Source organism: Gastrolobium bilobum, unplaced genomic scaffold (assembly GCF_033153095.1).
Source record: "Gastrolobium bilobum isolate Gb01-03AN ecotype WA unplaced genomic scaffold, APGP_CSIRO_Gbil_v1 utg20321, whole genome shotgun sequence".
NCBI lineage: Eukaryota > Viridiplantae > Streptophyta > Magnoliopsida > Fabales > Fabaceae > Gastrolobium > Gastrolobium bilobum.
Window position 1 is genome coordinate 7,349 of NW_026900156.1, and position 23,021 is coordinate 30,369.

General features: G+C 35.5%; 1 protein-coding gene across 1 annotated transcript; it reads left to right on the forward strand.

Moving 5' to 3' along the window:
• Positions 1 to 1,170: 1,170 nt before the first annotated feature.
• LOC133295551 (sister chromatid cohesion 1 protein 2) lies at positions 1,171 to 15,860 on the forward strand. The gene is made up of 13 exons (XM_061494392.1): positions 1,171 to 1,288; positions 5,083 to 5,338; positions 5,428 to 5,498; positions 5,557 to 5,603; positions 6,732 to 6,790; positions 7,130 to 7,860; positions 12,436 to 12,547; positions 13,236 to 13,405; positions 13,480 to 14,033; positions 14,581 to 14,641; positions 14,689 to 14,743; positions 14,832 to 14,964; positions 15,750 to 15,860. Exons 1-13 carry the CDS (start codon positions 1,171 to 1,173, stop codon positions 15,858 to 15,860), a joined length of 2,478 nt encoding a protein of 825 aa, XP_061350376.1.
• Positions 15,861 to 23,021: the final 7,161 nt, after the last annotated feature.

The window sequence follows — 23,021 nt, forward strand, 5'->3', positions numbered from 1 at the left end:
TTTTGCTTACATTGCAACAAAAGCATATGAACAAAATAAAAAGCAACTACACTAATCTTTGAGATAGACTTTCATTTATTGCAATCACATTTAAAAAATAATAATAAATAATTATTATTTGCAAGGATTTTGTGTCGTTAGTAATGTAAAAAGCAATTAAATCAGCTGACCAATTCCAATGTGATGGGCAGTGAGACATTCAATGTCTTGTCTGCCACCACAAATGGTCATTTATTTTTCGATTTAAAAAAAGATCGATTTTTAAAAGAAATTCTTTTTCCAATTTATCAAAGAAGGAAAGTTTTTATATGCCATGTAGTGTGAACACAATTTTCAGAATTAAGCAGGGAGTGACACATCAGCGAAATTTCCAACATTGAACTCTCCTTTGTATATATATATAGATTTTTATTGTCTTTTATGATTCATTTTACTAAAATTATATAAATATAATGGTTAAAAGGAATATTTTCTTTAATAGTTTAAGAATATTTTGTAAATGAATTTTCTAGAAATACCAATAAAAATATTAAAATTAAAATCAAAGTATTTAATATAATAAATTTAAAAATTTAATTCATTGAACATTTTCCCTATTCTTTAACACCTGTCTTTATGATACATTTTACTAAAATTATTTAAATAGAATTTTTAAAAGGAATATTTTCTTTAGTAGTTTAAAAATATTTTATAATTGAATGTTCTAGAAATTCCAATAAAAAATATTAAAATTAAAAGCAAAGCATTGAGTATAATAAATTTAAAAAATTAATTTATTGAGTATTTTAGTAAAAATTCTTTAAATATAATGGTCAAAAGGAAATCATATTATTTCACCCCCAAAAAAGTAAATTATATAAATTTTGAAAATAAAAAAAAAGATTACGTCCCTAATTCAGATGTTTCCAAAAAAAAAAAAAAAATGTTTTTTTGACTTGTTTCCTTAGAAGAAAGATGCTGGCGTTTTCTACTTGTTTTCGGCATGAAGAGCTTGTTGTCCACTCCACTCGACCGTTTCTATGCAAAGGAGTACAACTTCTATATATTCATGTCAGAAACCAAGTTACAACGCTTAAAGTTCCTTTCTTTCATTCTGAAATTCAAACTCAAACACACTATACAGAGCTAAGAGAATAAGAAGAAGAAGAGAGCAAAAGCTAGAGCTGAAAAATGATGAATTCCAAGTCCCTTGTTTCACTTAGAAGAAGTCCTTTGTGGGTTGCTGCTTACAGTTTCAAGCAGCTCAAGAAAGTTCACGTTTTTGAGGCTGACATTTCCTCCTTAGTTGGTTAGTCTTCTTTCTCTACACTCTTTCTGTCAACTTGACAAACCTTCCAACCCCTTCTCTCCCTTTTCCCTTTATTTCTTATGTGGGTTTTGAAAGATATGATGAGAAAAGTAGAAGTTATTTTTTTTTGCTATGAAAAATTCAAGCTTTTTGATATGGTTGTGTTGTGTTGCTAATGCTGGCCCTTTTGGTTGGTTTCTCTCATTCTTAACTGAGAGACAAGGAATGATGGAATCGTTTAGAAAAATTCATCCTTTTTACATGGTTGTGTTGTGTTGTAATGCTGGCCTTTTGGTTAGTTTCTCTCATTCTTCACTGGGACACAATAAATGATGGAAAAAATTATTTATTTATTTATTTTTGCTCAGAAAAATTCAAGCTCTTTGACATGGTTGTGCTGCTAATGGCTGGCATTTTGGTTGGTTTCTCTCATTGTTTATTCCCAAAAAATGGGTGATAGGGGAGAGTGTATTTTCACATTCGGTGTTTTTTATTTTTATTTTTAATGTTCTTGTGTGTTTGTAAGTACTAAGTAGTTTGAGAAATTGGTCACACAAGGGGCAGTTCTAGATGGGGTTAAATGCAAAATTAGTGGTGGAAAGCATTTTCGTATTTGGGATTCTAAACAATTTTATTGGTCTCCAGATACCCTTTGGCCTTTGGTTTAACAGAATGGTTTTAACCCTCTAGGAAAAATAATATAGCTGTTATGATGAAACTTCTGCTACCTCAGCATTTTTTTTTTTGTTCTTCGGTATATAACTTATAGTGATTATTTACATGTCTATTGTATTAAGGTGATTATCCTATATGCCAATTGCCATGGTAATTGATAAATCCTGTTAAAATGTGAAAGTTATTGGAACTGAATTCAACTTTAAGGAGAAAGAATAGTGGCATTGGTGGACGTGGTAGTGGTCACATTGTTTGCTGAAAGCAAAAATGGTTTTGAAGAAATTGAATCTGATTTCTATTGATCGTGCATGAACATACAAGTAGAAGTTAACAGTAGCTTAACAGAACATCCCCAACTAACAGAAAGGCAACTACCAATGAACCATGTAACAATCATGCACGTGGAAGAAGATGCACTTGGAAAAAGTGTTACTTGATACTTGTGTCGGCTAATATTGTCATCAACTTAGCAATATGGATAATGATTATATTATGTTATGGTATGTTTGGTATAGGGTTAAGAATGGAGGTGAAAAATTAATGAATTAGTTTTATTTGCATAAAAAAAAACCTATGCCACATTTCCACCCTTCAAACTGACTGACTGAGTTGGCCTACGTATAATTAGAATATTCTGGTTGTTGCAAGATGGCAAGATAGGGTAAATCCTGTGCTCAAATGACACTAGGTCACAAGGCAAGGGGTGTGAAAACTCATCCTTGAATTTTTAATAACAAATTTCCCCTCATACCAAACTAACCCTAGTGTCAAAATATTTCTTAGGCTGTCCGCTGTGGATGTGGTATTGATGGTAGTAATGGTTTATAAATAATAACATCATAATTTGTGATGACAAAATGCGTAATAATCAAAGAGTCAGAATGGAAACATTTTTTATGGGGAAAATCACAAACAATAATTTTTTTGGTAAAAGTATTTATAGTTTAGGACAATTAGCTACTCAAGTGTTTACTCATTAACCACTAATATTTGAGTGGTTCACTATTACTAAATTGGAAGCATTTTAACCTAGAATTTTATTTATGTATTTATTAGTTGTTTTATGTTTGAAATTGCCGGTTGTTGAGGTGCGACTCGCTGAGTTTACTTATACAAGGTGAATGCATCATGCAAGTCCACAGGCTGATGAGCTTGGACTACCATGTGCACTTGGTGTTTCCACCTGGAGATAAATAAGTTGTGTAAATGCTCTTGACATGATTGGCAAGGTTCTCGAAGGTAGCTAGGTAATCATGGACAATGCCAGTCTGAGACAGCTTGGAGAGGAGGGAAATGCCTCATATGTGAAGGGACCAAAGTGGCGATGAATGACCTATACAAAAGCATTCCAATTGGGTAGGAGGATATCATTTGCCAAACCTGGGTACCAAGTGGCTGTAGGTGTATCGAGATGCATCACGGTTAGCAGATCCTTTGGTGTGTTTTATAGTACTTAATGTGTCTTAGTTGGGTAGGAGAGTATCATTCGCCAAACCTTGGTATCAAGTGGCTGCAGGTGCATCGAGATGCGTGCATGTTGTAATACTGAAAATAGTATTGCAGGTTGAAAACCATATGGTCTGGGCAGTGGAGGAAAAACATGGGAACATGAGGCAGTCCATTTGCTGAGCCATTGTCTGAACGTGTGGATTAGTGCGGAACACTGCCAAGAATGCCTGACGCTGGATTGGTGGGCAATGGTAGTAGTGTTGGTGGCTCCTGTCGGAGGGTGATAGAGAGCCGCTGGTCATACTTGTCCAATACTGGTCATAGTTGTTTGGCTTGAAAGTACATAAAATCCTGGTGTAGTTGTTTGATGGGAGTGGCTCTTGCATTAGCTAGTTGTTGCACCGTTTGCAAATGAGGTTCATGCTGTTGAGAATGAGTTGCTAGCATGGTGGATGCAAGAGTCAATGAAAGCACCAGTTGTTAAGGGTAAATGTATTGCTGTAGATTGATAGTTCTAGGAGAAGAGATGGAGAAGAAGGGGAGGGGGAGAGAGAGAGAGGGGGGGGGGGGGGGCAGAGAGAGAGAAGGAGAGAGAAGATTGGAAGAAGATAATCGCTTAATTGCTTGCCTATTCCACACAGCCACAAGGATTTGAAATACTAGAAAGGAAATTGATCCTAATCTGGACTAATTGATACCAATTTGTTGATATCAATATTTTATAAATAGAAGCTAACAAATGCTAATTGATACTAATGGGGAACAATGAATACCAATCCAAACATTTATTAATGAATTCTAGTAAATGCTAATTGATACCACATGAAGACATTGGTAGGCATCATTTTCTCAATTCAATATTCTGTTTTATGGTTTCAATATTAAGGATAGAACTTCTATGATCTTTTCATTTGTATCTAGGGATCCATATTACATTGGCTGGGAGTATTAGTTAGGTAGCTTATGACATTTCTTTTAATGTTGTGCTATTACCAGTTAGGTGATATATTTACGAAGTCCCTAGAGGGCTTCCGGTTGACATTATTTGTAGTAAGCTTGACACATATTACATATCTGCTCCTACTCGAGAGGGAGTGTTGGAATTAAGCACTTGTACAATGTGTAGTATTATCTGTGATTGACATATATGCTCTAATTTAGGAGATAATTATTCTTACACTATTAATATATACATGTGTAGACTGATTAATCATATATATTTTTCCTCTAAACTTCTCCTAACTCTATAGTCTTTGGTAATGGATGTTTGGTACTCCTGTTGATTTTGTGAGGAGTTGTTTGTTCAATTTTTATTCAGAGTAGACTATATTTGCCAAGGGGAAAGATTCTGGGGCCAATGGACCCTAGCACCCTGTGTTCTTGGCACTACCCATGCAGCAACTGTAATATTAGCATTATTATTTTTCTTTACTGGGTCAAATTTGAAAAATGTTAAACTATTTTGTTTTACTTGCTCTTCTAAGCTGATTAATTATATCTAATTATGTTAGAGGTTAGTAAAAAGTACTTCTATATAGATTATCCGTGATGGCTTGGTCTTCCAACAATTATTAAGAATGTTTTAAGTTCAGATTATAATCAGTCTTGTGGAATGGGCTAATATTATGTAACTGTTTCCATTTTTTTCTTTTCCCTTTTATGTTTTGCAGACCGGATTTTAAATTGTGAAATTGATGCCGTTAGCTATCGAGTGCTTGGATATCTTCTTCTAGGTGTCATCAGGATATATTCTAGAAAGGTTCAATTTCTACTTTATGACTGCAATGAGGCTCTCGTGAAAATCAATAAATTTCTGATGAATGCTAAAGACTTCGCAAATGTCGAAACCATGAGAATGCCTATAACCATACCTGAAAGATTCGAGCTTGATGCATTCGATTTAAAAATACTTGAAGATTCTGGAGGGTAAGATTTTATTAGGTTTAGAAGTTTAATTTGTTATGGAATTTTCTTTTGTTTGGAGCATTTCATAACTTGTCATATGTTAATTTCAGAAGGCATATTGCTCGACCAGAAGACATTACTCTTAAAGGTACTACAATTGCTTCACAATTTCCCTTTCGTTGTAAGTTTAATCTTGTTCTTTTGTTTAAGTAATAGTAATATGCTGTGAAATGAAACAGATGTTTTGTGTAAAACTGGGGGATTTGGGCCGTTTTCTCTAGACAAGGTATGCATTTTATAGTTCTTACTATGTGTTGCATTGACATTGTAGTGCTTACAGTTTTTCAATCCTTTGAGCCTTACCTGAATAACGTTTCTTCTATTTTATTTACTGTATAGTGTTTGTGTTTTTGTTTATCTTCTGCTCTTCGCTTATATATTCCCTATCAACTTATGTCTATTGAATGCTCTTTCTTTTCCATGTATGTCTCGCTGTATCCCTTGTCGATTGCCACTCACATGGCAGTTGGTAATTCATTGTCATCTATGGAGTTCCTTTGTAAGAATTTTTATCAATGACCTAGTGCAAGCAATGTATAAGACACATACACATTACTTATTTGCCGGGCTATACTCCTAATAGCTTAAATTTTTTGGTGAATTGGTCCCTGAACTTGTTTTTGATAAATGCTTTATTGATGTTGATGTTGATGTTGGTCCTTGAACATTCATATTCGACAGCCATTTTCATAACATCCAATCTCTTGCTGTTCTTGTTTTTTATTTTTATATATTTATTTTGATTGTTATTGACTCTCTCCTGATAATATTGAAGTGAAAACAAAGGCAGAAAAGATTTGGAGATTAATTTTTGCATAACATCTGGAGAATGAAATTGGGCACAGACTTGTACCAAATATACTTGGGAATCTTTACCAACACAGATGATGGAATATGATGCTAACAAATAATATTGTACAAACTATAGTCATATCTGTGTTGAATAATTTGCAAGGTGTCTGGTGCCAATCTAAATCATCAGTGAATGACTGGGTGACCCTTGTTAAATAGAATATACTATCTTAATTGTAGTTATCATATTTATTGGCTTATTGATTCTGGACATTTACATATTCTTGATGGTTTTAAATTTACATAAAAATAGATTTGGTGACTTCGGATACTAAATGTTGAGAATTAATTGTACGACGCACATGATTAATGTACGGTTGGTATTTATGTCCTGTTGTGTTGTTACTGCTAACTTAATTTACTGAATATTAATACAGAGACATGCACCCACATTTAGTAAAGTTTTCACAAATATATCTCTACTTTACATTATGTAAACAGTTTTATTTGCTATTTTCTTGATTCTGCGCATCCTCAATATCTTAGTTTTTGTGATTTGCAGTTTGAGGATTTTGATTTCGGTGATAATGCCTGTTCTTCTAATCACCTTCAGGTGGAAGGGTACGTTCATCCAATTTTTCAAAATTTAAATTTTTCATTCCATCATAACATGCTGCTGAATATCTTTTGGAATCTGTTATAAATATGGAAGATATCTGTTGTTATTTGTTTCCTTTATTAGTCAGATTATGCAATTATTTATTTCTTTTAGTAGGCAGATTACGTTTTCTTATTTTTTAAGATTTTGATTCATTCCTTTAGTCTCTATATATATCGTATTCCTTTGTACATGTTTTTTTTCTATAATCAATAATATTTTTCAATTTCTCTCCTTTCAAGTGAATCATTGCATTGTATTTTCTCCATTGAACATATTTAAGTTTGTTGTATGTCTTACAGTGTTGGTCGATGTGACCTGATGGACATGTACTTTGACATTTTCCCACCAAGTAGTCCAATTAATTTACTGGAGGACGAGGATTTATTTCAAAACAGCATGTTCTCTCGAAAGGAACCAATGAACATTGACACTGTTTTAGCAATTGAAGGAGTAGAAACAGATTCTGTCAACATGCTTGGTCAAGATCAACAAATTAATGAAGATCAGACAGATCAAGAAACTGTACCATGTAAGGATGAGATACATGAAGAAATAAGTATATTCTCTCAAGAGGAACATGTGGATATTGGTAAGTTTTCGGGGAGAGAGAAGGAACCTGTATTATCTGTTGAAGCATTGAATGAATCTCATCAAGTTGACGGCGAGCAGAGTTTGGCCAAGGAAGCATCAAGCTCATCATGTCAAATGCATCAGGAAATTATAGATTTTCATGAAGCAAGAAATTTTAGAGAAAGTTTAGAAAGGCCACAGGGTGACAAATCCTATCAAAAGGAATGCGTGGACCATGGTAAGTCTTCTGTTGCCGAGAACCTTGAAGAACTCATTGAAGGGTCTGTTCAAGAGCATGAAAAGGAAGGGAAATTAGAGTTTCAAGAAAAGGTTTCACTTGAAGATGGAAGGCTTAGCATTATTACACCGGAGTCAATAAATGTTGATGTAGCTCCAACAAATGTTGATGTAACTCCTCAATCTAGGTTTCAAGGTGGTTCAGTTGGAAGACCAAAACCAGGTTTATAAAACCCATTATTCTGTAGAAAGCTTGAAAATATAACTGCTGAATATTTTCTTCATTTTTGGCATGTAGTTCATTTTCCTACTTAAATTTTTTTGCTTTCGTACAGTTAAATGTAAAAGAATACGTTATGTATTGATCTGTGTCAGGGAGTTACAATATATAGAGATCCTAATGGGCTTAAGTGTAAGGCCCAAACCTAATCCAAACCTAATCCTATACAGTCAGAATACAGTCAGACTATTTACGGATAAGACAGAATCCAATCATATCTAATCAAATCTAATCATATCATATCTAATATTCTAACACTCCCCCTCAAGCTGGTGCGTATATATTATGAGCACCAAGCTTGTTACAAATGTATTCAACCCGAGGACCTCTAAGAGCTTTAGTGAAAACATCTGCTAGTTGATTAGATGAGTTGACAAAAGCTGTCTTGATTTCTCCTGACTGAATCTTTTCCCGAATGAAGTGACAATCAATCTCTATATGTTTGGTCCTCTCATGAAAAACAGGATTAGAGGATATATGTAGCGCAGCTTGATTATCACAGATGAGTGTCATGGGTTGTTTCTGTTCACAAAGATGAAGCTCCTGAATCAACTGCTTTAACCAGATCAACTCACAGGTAGTATTTGCCATTGCACGATACTCAGCTTCTGCACTAGATCGGGAAACAACAGGTTGTTTCTTGCTTTTCCATGAGATTAAGTTTCCTCCGAAGAAGACACAATAACCAGAAGTAGAGCGTCTGTCCGAGGGTGATCCTGCCCAATCGGCATCTGAGTAACCACAAATTTCTGTATTTCCCTGATCCGAATACAACAAACCTTTTCCTGGTGCTCCTTTGATGTATCGGAGGATCCTCACAGCAGCATCCCAATGTGAATCACAAGGGGAATCAAGGAACTGACTGGCCGTACTGACAGCGAAAGAAATATCTGGCCTAGTCACAGTAAGATAATTGAGCTTCCCAATCAGCCTTCGATAACGTCCAGGATCAGATAACGGCTCCCCTTGTCTGGGCAATAACTTAACATTAGGATCCATTGGTGTATCAACTGGCTTACACGCCAACATACCAGTCTCTTCTAGGATATCCAAGGCATACTTCCTTTGACAGATAGAAATGCCCTGTCTAGATTGTGCTACCTCAATTCCCAAGAAGTAACGCAGCTTCCCAAGGTCCTTTGTTTGAAATGCACTGAATAAATGTTGTTTTAACTGATGGATTCCGTCTTGATCACTCCCGGTGAGAATGATGTCATCAACATAGACTAACAAATAGATGCACTTATCAGGAGATGTGATCCTATAGAACACAGAGTGATCAACTTTACTGCGAATTAGGCCAAACTCCTGAACAGCAGAACTGAAGCGACTGAACCATGCTCGAGGAGACTGCTTGAGACCATATAAGGATTTTCGAAGACGACACACCTTCCCAGGCTCCCCCTGAGCAACAAAACCAGGTGGTTGCTCCATGTAAACTTCTTCTTGTAAATCACCATGAAGAAAGGCATTTTTGATGTCAAGTTGAAGGAGTGGCCAGTGACGAACAGCAGCAAGGGCAAGAAATAGGCGGACAGACGCCATCTTAGCGACCGGAGAGAATGTATCGCTATAATCAAGGCCGAATATTTGAGTAAAACCCTTTGCAACTAGGCGGGCCTTGAGTCGATCAACATGGCCATCAGGTCCAACTTTCACAGTAAACACCCAGCGACAACCAACTGTAGACTTCTGTGGAGGAGCAGAAACAAGGTCCCAAGTGCCATTGGAATGAAGTGCAGTCATCTCATCAAGCATCGCTTGGCGCCACCCTGGATGGGAAAGTGCTTCACCTGTGGTCTTAGGAATAGAAATAGAAGAAAGACTAGAAACAAAGGTGAGATGAGGTGAAGAAAGACGGTCATAGCTCAAAAAAGTATAAAGAGGATAAGGGTTACGAGTAGTACGAGTACCTTTTCTTTGAGCAATGGGAAGAGCCTCTGGTGAAGGATCCGGAGAGGAAGAAGCAACAGCAGTGGGCGATGAGTCAGCAAGAGTCGAGTCGACAGGAGGCATAGTTTTGCGACGCTGATAGGTGAGAAGTGGACGGTCCTCAGGTATAGAAGCAATAGGTTGCTCATTTGGAATAGAAGCACCTGCAGCTGGCAAAGACAAGTCAAGAAAAGGGACAGGAAGAACATGATCAACCTGTGACAACTGAGATGGAATAGAATTAAAGGGTTGTTGATCAAGAAAAGTTACATCAGCGGAAACTAAGTAACGCTTAAGATCGGGAGAATAACAACGATAACCCTTTTGAAGACGAGAATAACCAAGAAAGATACACTGAAAGGCTTTGGATGTTAACTTATCCTTACCAGGAGTGAGATCATGAACAAAACAAGTACAACCAAAGACATGTGGAGTTAGAGGATAAAGAGGAACATCTGGAAGCAATAGGTTATGAGGAATGTCATTGTTGAGCACAGATGAGGGCATGCGATTGATGAGAAAACAAGAGATGAGTACAGCATCTGTCCAGAAGTGAAGGGGAACCTGCATATGAAGAAGAAGGGTACGTGCAGTTTCAATGAGATGTCTGTTTTTACGTTCAGCCACCCCATTTTGTTGTGGAGTGTGAGGACAAGTAGTTTGATGTAAAGTACCTTGTGTGGCCAAGAAATTAGAAAAATCAATAGAAACGTATTCCTTAGCATTATCACTACGTAGAATACGAATAGAAACACCAAATTGAGTATGAATCTCAGTATAAAACTTTTTATAAATGGAAAATAACTCAGAACGATTTTTCATTAAATAGACCCAAGTGCAACGGGAAAAATCATCAATAAAGGTAACGAAATACCGAAAACCTAAAACAGACAAGGTACGACTTGGACCCCAGATATCTGAATGAACAAGAGAAAAAGGGGCATCAGCTCGTTTATTGACTCGATTGGCAAAAGAGGAACGTGTATGCTTCCCTTGTTGACATGACACACAATCTAAAGACTGAAGACCGGATAAAAGAGGAACCATTTTCTGCAACTTCGAAAGACTTGGATGACCGAGGCGATTGTGGATAAGTTGTGGAGATTCTGTGAGAGAGAGTGCCACTGAAGGACGAGGCACATCCAGATAGTAAAGCCCCCGTGACTCACGACCCACTCCAATCATTTCCCCCGTACCCGGATCCTGCACAGAAACAGAATGGTTAGAGAAAGTAATGGTGCAAGTGAGGGAGTGGATCAACTTACTAATAGAAATTAAGTTATAAGGGATGCCAGGAATGTAATAAACAGATGTCAAGGCCAAGGTAGAGGTCGGACGAGCTTGTCCAATCCCACGAACTGGGGCTTTGGTTCCATCCGCAAGGGTAAAAGAAGGTAAATGATCAGAATAAGTAAGAGATGTAAAAAGTTCCTTATTACCACAGAGATGATCGGTAGCACCTGAGTCAAATATCCAAGTGCCAAGTGATGTAGAATGAGAAACACAAGCAACGGGATTACCAGTATATGGTTGAGACTGAGGAGAAGCTTTCTTGAGAAGAGTTTGGAGTGCAGCATAGTCCGCAAGTGAGAGAGAAACTGAACCAAATGATGCATTGTCTGACTGAGCTATATTCGCAGCAAGAGAGGTAGAATCCTTCAGTTTGGAAGATGTAATGAGCCCAATATTAGTAGAGATGATTCCTGAGGAAGTTTTGACAGGAGGACAAGGAGAGTTAACCTCCGAGAGATCAGTGGACGCTGCTGCCATTTAAAAACAGAATATAAAAGCCGTAAACGAAGGCAAACGATATCCAATCAAGGAGAACCACGCGTCTAAAGTGAGACCCACAAAGAACCAAGCACAGATCCAGAAAGAGGAGAAGAAGGCGAGAAGTTCTGTCCAAGAACGGCCGGAAAAATCCACCGGAACAGTGCACACGCGCCGGTTGAAGGTGGCGCGTGAGCACCACGCGCAGAGGAGAAGAACGGCGCGTGGAGGCGCGTTGATGACGCGACGGTGGTCGGACCACCACAGAACTGGTCGCCGGGATGAGACGGTCCTGATCGCAGGTAGTCTGGGCTGAAAACTCGCCGGAACAGTGCTCTGGTGGCCGGAACAGTGACGAGCGGCGGTTGTTGGCGGCCGGAAGTGGTTCCGGTGGCCTGAACAGTGACGAGCGGCGGTTGTTGGCGGTGGGAAGTGGTTCTGACAGTTGAAGAAACAAGCCGGAGAGACACACGGCTTAGAGAGAAACTCGCCGGAAGAATGCACGGTAAAGTAGAAGAGAACACCTAAGCAGTGGGCTTAGGGTTTTAGCGGAAGCGGATCCCCAGAGCGAAAAAGCTCTGATACCAAGTTAAATGTAAAAGAATACGTTATGTATTGATCTGTGTCAGGGAGTTACAATATATAGAGATCCTAATGGGCTTAAGTGTAAGGCCCAAACCTAATCCAAACCTAATCCTATACAGTCAGAATACAGTCAGACTATTTACGGATAAGACAGAATCCAATCATATCTAATCAAATCTAATCATATCATATCTAATATTCTAACACGTACTTAAAAATCTATTTTGGCAGGTGCTGCTACACCAGAGTCTTTGCTTATTTCTACACCAGCTGTGAGAGAGCGCTCTTGCTTTCCAAGGAAAAGAAAAGTTGTTCTTGATCGAAGGACTGTCCTGCCTGATGAGTATGTGATAATGATTATAGAAAATATTTTTAAGCGCCCTTCTTTTCAACTGTTCTTTCCTGCTATTATTCATATGTCTGAAGTTCTTCTGTCATGCCATTTTATGAGATATAAATCTTTCAATGTTTATTTTCCCTGCATCCTTGTACTCAAGACTGGTTCAAAAGTGTTAGTTTTAAAGATGAAGAAAAAGAGGATTGAAGAATTATTTGATAGTAAAGGAAGAAAAGAAGGATACGGGTGTGCAGCAAAAAAGGAAATCTAATTTTTTTGATTTCTCAAGCTTATATTTATAGAGCTGAAACAAACAGAAAGTGAGAGAATCATACATCAAAATCCCAGCCATGATTAACATGTCTAACTACTTCCTAAAGACTAGGATAACATGGTTTTATTAACTGAGACAACAAAGGAAAGGAAACGTATTCTAAGAAAGCAGGGAGGTAAAGGACACATGGACATATTGCAGTATTGAAGCAATTTTTTACCAACATTTTGTACCATTTCAGGGTAGTTAAAAAGAGCATACAAGATGCATTTTGAACATAATGATACTTTGAACTCTTTGACTGACATACTGCATTTTGTACCATTTCAGGGTAGTTAAAAAGAGCATACAAGATGCATTTTGAACATAATGATACTTTGAACTCTCTGACTGAACACACTGCATTTTGTACCATTTCAGGGTAGTTAAAAAGAGCATACAAGATGCAAGTGACTTAATTTCTGGTCGAAGAAAATTCCGTCGTACTTTGCTTGCTAATCAGAAAGGATCTCGTATTTGGCTTGCTGCGCAGCAGAGACAATCTCGTATTTCCAGACTTCCTGATGGATTCTGTGAATCTGTACTTCCTTGTAAGTTTGACTCTTTATCATCTTTTTTTTTGCTCATAGATTCTGTTATCTGTGCTAACTATGTTTTTCTGCAGGTAACTCCTCAGAGCTTCAATTCCTGTTCTCTAAAAACAAAATGAAAATATCAGATTCCCTTGAAATTGTGGAGACTCTGGGGAAGTTAGATGTGTCAGAATCTGGAACTGTTGGCAGTCCTGGGCATAGAGCAACTGCTCCACAAACCCCTCCCCAGTGCACAGATTCCCTTGTAATTGAGGAAAGTCCAGCATATTCTCCTCAAACCCCTACTCTGTGCCCAAAAATAAAAGTTAGCTGCCCAGAGAGAACTGAAATTCAAGACACACATAATTTAGGACCTTCAAGTCCACATGAAAGCATACAGATAGAGCAATCTGAAATTCAAAACCCACATAATTTAGGACCTTCAAGTCAACCTGAAAGCATACAGATAGAGCAATCTGAAATTCGAAGCACTCATATTTTAGGACCTTCAAGTCCACATGAAAGCATACAGATAGAGCAATCTGAAATTCAAAGCACGAATAATTTAGGACCTTCAAGTCCACATGAAAGTATACAGATAGAGCAATCTTTGGAAAGGGATGAAATGCTTAATCTGATGGAAGAGGTAAAGAATATCTAAACCATGAAAATTCTGTTGGTTTACTGACACTAACATTTTTTTGTTGTTGAGCATATTGCAATACATCCAACTTGCCTAAAGCAAAACCACATTGCAGTTTAATGAGCAACAACTATCATGTAGTAATGTTTTCAGTTTGCTAGACAGTTGAGGTTACAATTGTTTTGGGAGCGCAGGACATGTTGTCTCTCTTTTTGAGAGTTTTTTTGCTCTATGTTCCTTCATATATTTTTCATTTATCAAAAAATTTAAATTAAAAAACTTTGTGAATTTTCTGATAGAAATATCAAATATGTTAGACATGATGATTTCAAGCATCAAAGCTAAGTCCCTATCCTTTTGCTGAAGAAAAAATTCCCCAACCAGCTTTTTAGAAAATGTGCATGTGAGGATGCCGTATCTTGGAAAGTCTTTCTCTTGCTGAGCTTATTTTGTTTTGAGTAATAATCCCTTTTTCAGTCTTCTTGTCCTCTCTTTATTATTTGACTATAAACTAATCGATGTCTCCTTGCATATCTTATATTTGTCTCAGGATACAAATTCATTTGAAACAGAGAATTCAAAATCTTGTAAGAACTCTTGCAAATATTCACGTATAAATCAAAATAATTTTTGTTAAATTCTATGTTCTGTCTAACAGTCCATGGTTTCTTGATTCTTTTCTTTACAGTGGCTGGGTGGTCTGATCGAACCAGGTGAGATGGTAGTTGTGTCTTGGAATGCCAACAATGTAGTTCTTGTTTGCAAGATTGGCTTATGATTGTCTTCTTTAACATTGTATAGGAAAGTTGCAAGTCACTTGCACAGCAATTTTGTTGAATTAAGGAAACAAAAAGAGAATGAGGTTGTGAACTTTTCACAAGTAGTAGGAGGACGACCCAAGAAAGAATGTGCAAGGCTATTTTATGAAATACTGGTAATTCAATTTGTGTTTTAAGATTATATCCATGCATATAAAAAGATTTGGTGATAAGGCAAACTTCTATCATTTCATTTTCTTAGCAGCAATCAGAATTGTGTATTCTTGTCTTTGCTACTGTTCTGGTTCTGTGGATGATATCATACTTTTGACCTGTTAAGTTATTAATAATTATCAGCCCTATTTTATCTGAATAATATCTCGAAAATGTGGAATATTAGTTGTTCATTTGATGTCAAACTAGTGATGAGCTTCTGTAACTTTTACTGAGGGAGATGCTCAATTAATGTATCAAATTTGTCATCCAGTTGAAATATAAATCTACAATGCAAGGGAACATGGAACTTGTGTCAGTCTTTTTGCTCTTAGCAGTCATTATTGATATTTACAAAACAAGTTGATCCTTTCAAATTTTCAATCATTTACTTTGTCATTATTTAATTACTTTTTGCCCTCATGAAACAAGCTGGTTTAATCTATGTGTTTATGTGGTAGTATAAGATATTGCCATTGCTTATGTGGTAGAATAAGTCATTGTTGATGCTTGCTTATCAACAATTCGTTCTTAGTTTATTGTAGGAGTGGAGCATTTTTTGTTTTCTTCCTTACAAAAGTAAGACTGCAATTACTCATGATTCATGAAGTGATTGGGCCTCAAACATGACTTATTTTAAGAATGTTCTCTATAGAGCTACTTTCTTATGGAATAGAAAATGAACTCACTACCCTGATCATAGGAAAGAAAAACATTTTAACCTTGTTCTCTGTGTAATGTTTTTCAGGTTTTGAAAACTAGCAGTCATGTGGATGTGCAGCAAAACAATGCTTATGGTGATATTGCAGTGTCCAAACTCCCAAAATTAGATCAAACTTTTGAAGAAGTTGATGGTTAAATGACATAGATACATGTCATATATAATTTAGAAATAGCAAGTTGATAGGACTCTGGTCTTTTTTTTTTTCTTTTTTTTTTAATAGAAATTTTTGGTATTATTTTTAATGTTTTTATACAGCATTCCCCTACCCTTGCAAGTTGGGTTTCAGGGGGGAATGGTTTTTTTATTACTTGTTATTTTATATTTGTGATAGTCTGCCATAGATGTGGGTTTCTGCCACAAGTTCCTCTGTATAGTGATGGCAGGGTTTACAGAGTTAGAAACTTACAAGAGATGATTTTCTTCATCTTTCTCTTTACATTTCTATAAATTTATTTCTCACAGTTCAGCAAATGATGGTGCTCTTCTAAGTATTCAGAATGGTTTCGAAGTCTAGTAGATCCTCTTAAATATCTGAACTTGTGATCAATGTTGTTAAAATCGAAATCTTAAATAAACTTGGAAAGAGATTAAAAAATTATAAAATGTAAAATCGTAAAAAATCGTAAAAACGTAAAAGTGTTTGAAATATTAGTAAAATCGTTTTCATGAAGAAAAAAAAAATCATAAAATCGTAGTGATAAATCGAGATTTTAACAACAATGTTTGTCATTGATATAATAATTCTATTAATTAATAAAGTGTGCCAATTTAGGGGTGAATTTTTATATTTTCTTTGATGGGTGCCTTGTTTTTTGGAATAGAACAAAATGGAGAATAGTTTCACAATCTAGCACACACATTCATGCTTAGCCAAAAGTGCACCTAAATTAGCTTTCAAATCTACTATCATTAATTGAACTTGTCTATTAGTTTATGGGAATATAGTTTCTCATGTTTTGTATCGTGTATACATAAAAAAGTGTGTCCGATTTATTAAAAATAGAAAAAAGAAAAAAAGTGGATCTAATTTTTTTTTTTTTTTGTATGTGCATGAAACTAGTGAGAAACTATATTCCCTTAGTTTATTGGAGAAAACGTGCAGAACATGGACATTATATTTATATCAAAATTTGTTTCCTCCAAGTAACTGACTATAGGGTTACTCAACGCCATTGGATATCAAATGATAATCTTTTTCGGGTAAGACCACGAGGTTTGGGTGTGGGATTAATTATTATTGTGACGTTCGTTTGGCCAATGTAATCACTAGCAACTATTGAAGATGGATTACGACAAATAAAAATTAATAGGGGAATACAGGACTCTAAAGTTAGAGGATATGACTAATATATAGTCTTAATGTTATTCCAGCGCAGCATTATCTCTTATCATTAATAATATGGCCCTTACAGACTTTTAGTGTATGTTTGGATTTGACTATTTTAAAAAAATGAATAACTTTTTTTAAAAAACCAATATTTCGAAAAACCTTTAATTATAATAAATGTTGAACACGAAATAAGTCGATTCAAGTACAAACTTATCTATTGCAGATACCTTGTATCTTGTACACCATTAAGTTAATTCAAATTTACTCTTTTTGTTTTTTTTTCACGGATTCCCTGTATCCTTATAGTTGTCGGATAAGAATACAAGTTTGCTGATTTTATAAAATGCGCTGTATCTGAACTTTTTTAATTAGACTTTGCCAGGGCTAGGATCTAGGAAAGATCATCACTTAGTTGAGCAGGTATTCCATGATCCGGTGATCCTTGTGTTATATAACGGGTCAAAATGGGGATATTGTTAAAAAAACATAGATAAAATGGAAATTGTCTCTCAGAGGCACCATGGCTTTTTAAATTGGTCCTTGACCATGATAGATCCATCAATCATTTTGAGAGATCGCATTAACATGAGTTTTCTTTAAATTTTAGAGAGATCATAATTTTGATTAACTTGATTTATTTTGAATTTTAGATGAATTACAAGTTCATTTTTTTTTCTTAAGAGATTAAAATGGACCTTGTGATTTTTGTTAAGGATCCAAAAAATACCTTACTCTAAGAATAATAGTAGATGATTATATTGTCGGCCTATTTATTCTTCTTACCATTATTTTTTTTATCACCGATCATTATATTTAAATCAATGATTTTAAATATTTTATTATGCTTCTCTTAACTAATTACACCTCTTATTTCTTTCTCTTTTAATCGTTGATTTAAATATTATTAATGGTGATAAAAAAGTAATAAGGATAGCAAGATTAAATAAATAGACAATATATCTGTCCCCATAATAATAATAATAATGACAATGATAATAATAATAATAATAATAAATTAAAATCCCTACTTGACCCTTAGAAACTTCCGAGCTTTATATTTGATTTTATTGACAAAATAAATGTGAATTGCCTCTGCCCATGAGTCGCATTCTATTATATCATTTTTTTTTTTGGTTACTGGACATGGCTTCAAGCCAACATCATACCTTAATTATTTGTGGTGCGCTTTTCAATGTTTAAGGGTAAAGGACTTTTTTAATCAACGAAGATAAGTTTTTTTTAATGTGTTTAAAATGATATCATTTTGGGACGGAAATTAAGATATTTTTATAATTTTAATATATTGCAGGATTATATTAATCTTTATTATTATAGTTTTTTAATCTTATAACTCAAAATGACATTATTTCGAGTTTACTGGAAATAACTATCTCCACTAACTGGAAAAATACTTTTAAGGAAAAGTAAATGGGTAAAAATAAAAATCGAGATCGTATTAAGATACTTCAGCTCCATGTATTCTATTCGGTTAATATATTTTGTTCTGGACTAGCCACACACTTCAATCAATTGGGTTAATTTTCTAGCGCTATTAAATGGGTTATTTTTTTTTTTTTTTTTTGTAAATTTAAATGGGTTATTTCATTCTTAAAGTGAAACAATAGTTATTTCACCATAGATGATTTCATATTTTCATTCCCTCGTACACGCATCTTATGCATACCGTAAGGATGCTTGCCTCATATATAATGGGGCAGGGCAGAAACAATGATAACTCTTTTTTATTATCAAAAAATCTTGGGAAAAGTTCATCAATATCCTTGTGGTTTACTCCAGAATCACTTATACTTCTGTGATTTTTTTCTTATCACATATACCCCTGTGGTTTGTAAAAGGGTATGTTTTTTATCACATATATCCTGTGGTTTTTTATTTTTTACAAAGCACATGGGCATATGTGATAGAAAAAAAATCACAGGGGCATAAATGATTCTGAAGCAAATCACAAGGACATTGGTGAACTTTTCCCAAAAGTCTTCTCTATCTATAAATGAGGTTTATATTTTTACAATTGTTGTACGTGTAACAGTCGAATATTCGTCATATATATACATGAAAGCATTAAATGTGAGGAATCATAACCATACAAAAGATTAAAGCATTAAATATGGAAAATCATAATCATATACCTATCATTGCTGTATGTAAAATAAGTGTAGAAATAATTTTACCTTCCTAATGAGGAAACACCTTTTACATATTCACTCATGTTGTTATTACGCTACCAAAATACAGTCAAAGCTATTGTGCCCTACACTTACCCGTGATTTTCAACTTAAACTTAAGATCCATTCGCGACTCTTTTGTTGAATTAGGTTCATATCTCTTCTTCACTAGATCACTTTTACATTGACATATTATACCTACCGAGGGAAACAAACCTAATTCTAATATACAAACAATTGAAATGTAATTTACTTCACTAACACTTAATATACAACCACGGTGAATGTTGATAGAATATTTTCTCAAAACAAAAAAAGGAGTTGATCGATACAGGAGGATCATGAATGTATGACTATAAGGTTGTATTAATATGGGATTTGTATATATTGCATATTAAGGTAACGACTTCGGGCATGGCCAGCTCCCATAGTGTGACGGGCGGTGTGTACAAGGCTCGGGAACGAATTCACCGCCGTATGGCTGACCGGCGATTACTAGCGATTCCGGCTTCATACAGGCGAGTTGCAGCCTACAATCCGAACTTGCTCAGGGTTCCAAACTCCCCAGGCGGGATACTTAACGCGTTAGCTACAGCATTGCACGGGTCGATACGCACAGCGCCTAGTATCCATCGTTTACGGCTAGGACTACTGGGGTATCTAATCCCATTCGCTCCCCTAGCTTTCGTCTCTCAGTGTCAGTGTCGGCCCAGCAGAGTGCTTTCGCCGTTGGTGTTCTTTCCGATCTCTACGCATTTCACCGCTCCACCGGAAATTCCCTCTGCCCCTACCGTACTCCAGCTTGATAGTTTCCACCGCCTGTCCAGGGTTGAGCCCTGGGATTTGACGGCGAACTTAAAAAGCCACCTACAGACGCTTTACGCCCAATCATTCCGGATAACGCTTGCATCCTCTGTCTTACCGCGGCTGCTGGCACAGAGTTAGCCGATGCTTATTCCCCGGATACCGTCATTGTTTCTTCTCCGGGAAAAGAAGTTCACGACCCGTAGGCCTTCTACCTCCACGCGGCATTGCTCCGTCAGGCTTTCGCCCATTGCGGAAAATTCCCCACTGCTGCCTCCCGTACCCATCGAGAAATAGAACTGACTAATCCTAAGGCAAAGGGCCGAGAAACTCAACGCCATTCTTCTTAAACAACTTGGAGTCGGACCTTCTTTTCACACTATTACGGATATGAAAAGAATGGGAAAAACAGGATTCAATTGTCAACTACTCCTATCGGAAATAGGATTGACTACGGATTCGAGCAATAGCACATGATTTCATAAAAACGTACGAAAAGGATTAGAATGGTAACCCCACCGTTAACTACTTCAATTGAATAGTAATCAAAATAAATGTCCTACCAAGACATAATTTGTAACTTGCTATCCTCTTACCTAGCGGGCACAGATTTACCTCCGCGGAAAGGATGATTCATTCGGATCGACATGAGAGTCCAACCACATTGCATTGCCAGAACCTATGTTGTATATTTGAAAGAGGTTGACCTCCTTACTTCTGTCATGTTACAATCCTCTTGCCGCTGAGCTCCCTTTCTCCTCGGTCAACAGAGAAAATATTTTGGACTGGTGCCAACAGTTCATCACGAAAGAAAGGACTCGCTGAGCCGAGATCACTAACTAATACTAATCTAATACTAATAGAACCGAAATAGAACTGTCTTTTCTATATACTCTCCCCGGTTCCGTTGCTACCGCGCGCTTTACGCAATCGATCGGATCATATAGATATCCCTTCAACACAACATAGGCCATCGAAAAGATCTCGAAAACCCACCAAAGTACGAAAGCCGGGATATTTCAGAAAATAAATGGATTCCTCTATTCGAAGGGTGCATAACCGCATGGATAAGCTCACACTAACCCGTCAATTTCGGGATTTTATTTTCCTTGGGAGGTATCGGGAAGGAATTGGAATGTAAGAATCTTTGATTCAAACGCTATACCTACGAGATAGGGATAGAGAAAGAGGAAAAAACCGAAGATTTCACATAGTACTTTTGATCGAAAAATCCATCTGATTTATTTCGTACCGTTCGCTCAATGAGAAAATGGGTCAGATTGAGATATATGCATAGTAACAAAAAAGAAAGTGTGTACTTGAGCGATTTAATTTGCTATTTATAAATAGAATTACATGTAAGTGGGGGAATTTATTTGAGTCAAATTAGGGAATATGATAATATATCTTAGTGCTTGAACTGATGGCTTATCTTAATTTGTTGTTGGTGTACGACCCACTGTCTATATATATATATATATATATATATATATATATATATATATATATATATATATATATATATATGGGCATATTCTTTTTATATCAGTATAAGACTAATAAGTTTTACATCATATCTCAACCGTTTATGAACAAAAATCATCGGTTGGTATTTGTAGTGTAATTAATGATTAATTAATATTAATTAATTTGTATGACTTCCTAAATTATAACCGTTAGAGGCACGAAAATCAATGGTTGAGATGTGGTGTAAGACTTATTAGTCTTACACCTATAGAAATAATCCTGATTCATATATATATATATATATATATATATATATATATATATATATATATATATATATGAGGTAGGATCCTTTGACACCAGTGTAAAATTTGAAATTTGATATCTCATCTAAGAGTCGTTAGATCAAAAAAGATCAATGGTTTTACATCCTTACAAATCAAAGTCGTTGATCTTTTTTGATCTAATGGCTCCCATATGAGAGGCCAAATTTCAAATTTGACACTGGTGTCAAAGCATCCTACCTCTCTCTCTATATATATATATATATATATAAATATATATATATGTATATATATATATAATAGGATCCTTTGTTACCGGTGTCAAACTTTAAAATTTCACACCAAATCCTAACCGTTGATTTTCGTCAATCAACGATTATCATTTATTGAGAATCAAACTTATTAATTAACTATTAATTCCCAATAAATAACAACTGTTGATTGACGAAAACCAACGGTTAGGATCTGATGTCAAAGGATCCTGCCCCTATATATATATATATATATATATATATATATATATATATATCATTTAAGAAAATAGTTATAGCAATAAAGAGACAAAAAAGAGTCTTAATCAGTGTTATGAAACCCAGCTCGACTCGGAATCCAACAAATCGATCATCGAAGCGGTTCGAGTCAAGCATCGGACCGACCATGTATCAGACCCAATTCAAACCCGGCCAAAATCGTTGACTCGGTCTGGTCATGCATTTTTATAAAAAAAAATTCAAAATTATTTCATCTTGTCAGAAAAAAAATGTAGAACTCATTTTAATTTTTTTTTGTAATTTTATTTGCTAGTAGTATACTTTTTTTACACTGACCTCAAATTTCAGTTTTCAATACTGAAGCAATTTGCGGAACAATAAATTAAGAGAATGTAACATATATCATTTCAATGTAGATGAATTTAAAAATATGAGTTCACAACATCTGACATTTTTAATGTCAATGAGAGGTATGCTTATGTGAATTCTGAGTTGCAATTTAAATTGATATAATAATAGCGTGCATTTTCATTTATTTTGTTCTTTATGAACTTGTAAAAATGTGATTGAGTAATTTTTGATCTTATTTAGTGAATTTTGTTTAACTCATTTTAGATAGGGAGAATATAATTAAATTTATATGTTCAAATATATATATATATATATTGGTCAATCGGTTCAATCAATGACCTATCGATCCAATCAGTGACTCAGTATCTCGACAGGATCGATGC